Source organism: Nannospalax galili, unplaced genomic scaffold, assembly GCF_000622305.1.
Source record: "Nannospalax galili isolate Female #2095 unplaced genomic scaffold, S.galili_v1.0 scaffold741, whole genome shotgun sequence".
Taxonomy (NCBI): domain Eukaryota; kingdom Metazoa; phylum Chordata; class Mammalia; order Rodentia; family Spalacidae; genus Nannospalax; species Nannospalax galili.
The window spans coordinates 2059836-2062340 of NW_008346093.1; the positions used below are offsets into that span (position 1 = coordinate 2059836).

Here is a 2505-nt window from a genome sequence, read left to right on the forward strand (position 1 = left end):
TTCCTCCCCCCCCCCTTCCCTCCGATCCGCCGCGTCCCCCCGACCCCTCTCCTCGTCGCAGCCGTGCCCCGCGCCGCCGACCCCGGCCCCGGCCCCGGCCCCAGACCAGGCTCCGAACCCCACCGCAGCCTAGGCCACGGCCCCCGCCCCGGCCCCGGCCCCGGCCCCGGCGCGGCCCTGGGGGCGGATGCCTGGATGTGGATTTTGCTGTGGGGCCACCAGGTTGTTCCCACGTGAACAGCTTTAAGGTGGGAGAGAACTGGAGGCAGGACCTGCGGGTCATCTACCAGTGCTTCGTGTGGTGTGGAACCCCAGAGACCAGGAAAAGCAAGGCAAAGTCGTGCATCTGCCATGTGTGTGGCACCCATTTGAACAGACTCCACTCTTGCCTTTCCTGTGTCTTCTTTGGCTGCTTCACAGAGAAACACATCCATGAGCACGCTGAGACAAAGCAACACAACTTAGCAGTAGATCTTTACTACGGAGGTATATACTGCTTCATGTGTAAGGACTATGTGTATGACAAAGACATTGAGCAAATTGCCAAAGAAGAGCAAGGAGAAGCCTTGAAATTACAAGCCACCACCTCGACAGAGGTTTCTCACCAGCAATGTTCAGTGCCAGGTCTTGGTGAGAAATACCCAACCTGGGAAACGACCAAACCTGAGTTAGAACTCCTGGGGCACAACCCACGGAGGAGAAGAATCACCTCCAGCTTTACCATCGGCTTAAGAGGACTAATTAATCTTGGCAACACGTGTTTTATGAACTGCATTGTCCAAGCCTTGACCCACACTCCAATTCTGAGAGATTTCTTTCTCTCTGACAGGCACCGCTGTGAAATGCCCAGTCTTGAGTTGTGTCTGGTCTGTGAGATGTCTTCGCTCTTTCGGGAGCTGTATTCTGGAAACCCATCTCCACATGTTCCCTATAAGTTACTGCACCTGGTGTGGATACATGCTCGGCATTTAGCAGGATACAGGCAACAGGATGCCCACGAGTTCCTCATTGCAGCGCTAGATGTCCTGCACAGGCACTGCAAAGGTGATGATGTTGGCAAGGCAGCCAACAATCCCAACCACTGTAACTGCATCATAGACCAAATCTTCACAGGTGGCCTGCAGTCCGATGTCACCTGTCAAGCCTGCCATGGTGTCTCCACTACTATAGACCCATGCTGGGACATCAGTTTGGACTTGCCTGGCTCTTGCACCTCCTTTTGGCCCATGAGTCCCGCGAGGGAGAGTAGTGTGAATGGGGAAAGCCACATACCAGGCATTACCACCCTCACAGACTGCTTGCGAAGGTTTACAAGGCCAGAGCATTTAGGAAGCAGTGCCAAAATCAAATGTAGTAGTTGTCAAAGCTACCAAGAATCTACCAAACAGCTCACGATGAAGAAGTTACCCGTTGTTGCCTGTTTTCATTTCAAACGGTTTGAACACTCGGCCAAGCAGAGGCGCAAGATCACTACATATATTTCCTTTCCTCTGGAGCTGGATATGACACCATTTATGGCCTCAAGTAAAGAGAGCCGAATGAATGGACAGTTGCAGCTGCCAACTAATAGTGGGAACAACGAGAATAAGTATTCCTTGTTTGCTGTAGTTAATCACCAAGGAACCTTGGAGAGTGGCCACTACACCAGCTTCATCCGGCACCACAGGGACCAGTGGTTCAAGTGTGATGATGCTGTCATCACCAAGGCCAGTATTAAAGATGTACTGGACAGTGAAGGGTATTTACTGTTCTATCACAAACAGGTCCTGGAACATGAGTCAGAAAAGGTGAAGGAAATGAATACGCAAGCCTACTGAAGCAGCACTCAGACCTACCTGTAATGAAAGATGATGGCACCTGTACAACTGGCATCTAGATTTAAATGGAGATTTAAATGACCTACTTGACCGTGGCCCCTGAGCCTGACAGAGTAAGAATTTAACAGTACCCAGTGTCCAAAAGGTCCTGATTGGAAGAGAAATAGAAGGGGAGGGAGAAGAGGCTCTAGTCTAAGCAGACACTTAAAGGAAATTAAATGGCAGAAATGCTCTGGGTGGGGAAGGCAGAAGAGGGAAAATCGAGACACTGGTTCATATCCTATATTCCTCCGAAAGGTTGTGTGGGAAGGTGTGGGGGGAGGGGGGGTGGTACGTGGGGGGGTGTGCCCTTGTAACCGTAAAACATCTTTCTCCATGGGTGTTTCAGCTTCAATTGACCAATCACATAACAGTTACACGTTTTGGAGGGGGAAGGAAATGTTTATTAAAATGTAGCCCATTCTGTACATGGGTATGAATGCAGAAAAGTGGAGGAGACAGGGATATCTCATTGACAAACACCTTTGCCAGTTTCTTTGTATTCGTGATTTTTGTGCAGTATTAAAAAAGAAAAGCCCACATGGGCTAGTGAAAGGAGAAGATATGTGGGGGCTTGTGTAATTGGAGCAGCCGCTCCTAAAGTAGAAAAGGCAAGAAATGCTATAAGATAAGCAATCAACACAGACAG

At 50.0% G+C, this 2505-nt stretch overlaps 1 protein-coding gene across 1 annotated transcript in view; it reads left to right on the forward strand.

Moving 5' to 3' along the window:
- The window catches only part of LOC103741696 (ubiquitin specific peptidase 27 X-linked), a 3268-nt gene extending 1134 nt beyond the window's left edge, over positions 1-2134 (forward strand). Inside the window, exon 3 of the mRNA XM_029568054.1 lies at positions 105-2134. Within this exon, the coding sequence (XP_029423914.1) occupies positions 105-1817 (1713 nt within the window). The 3' untranslated portion in view covers positions 1818-2134. The remainder of the gene's footprint in view (positions 1-104) is intronic.
- Positions 2135-2505: the final 371 nt, after the last annotated feature.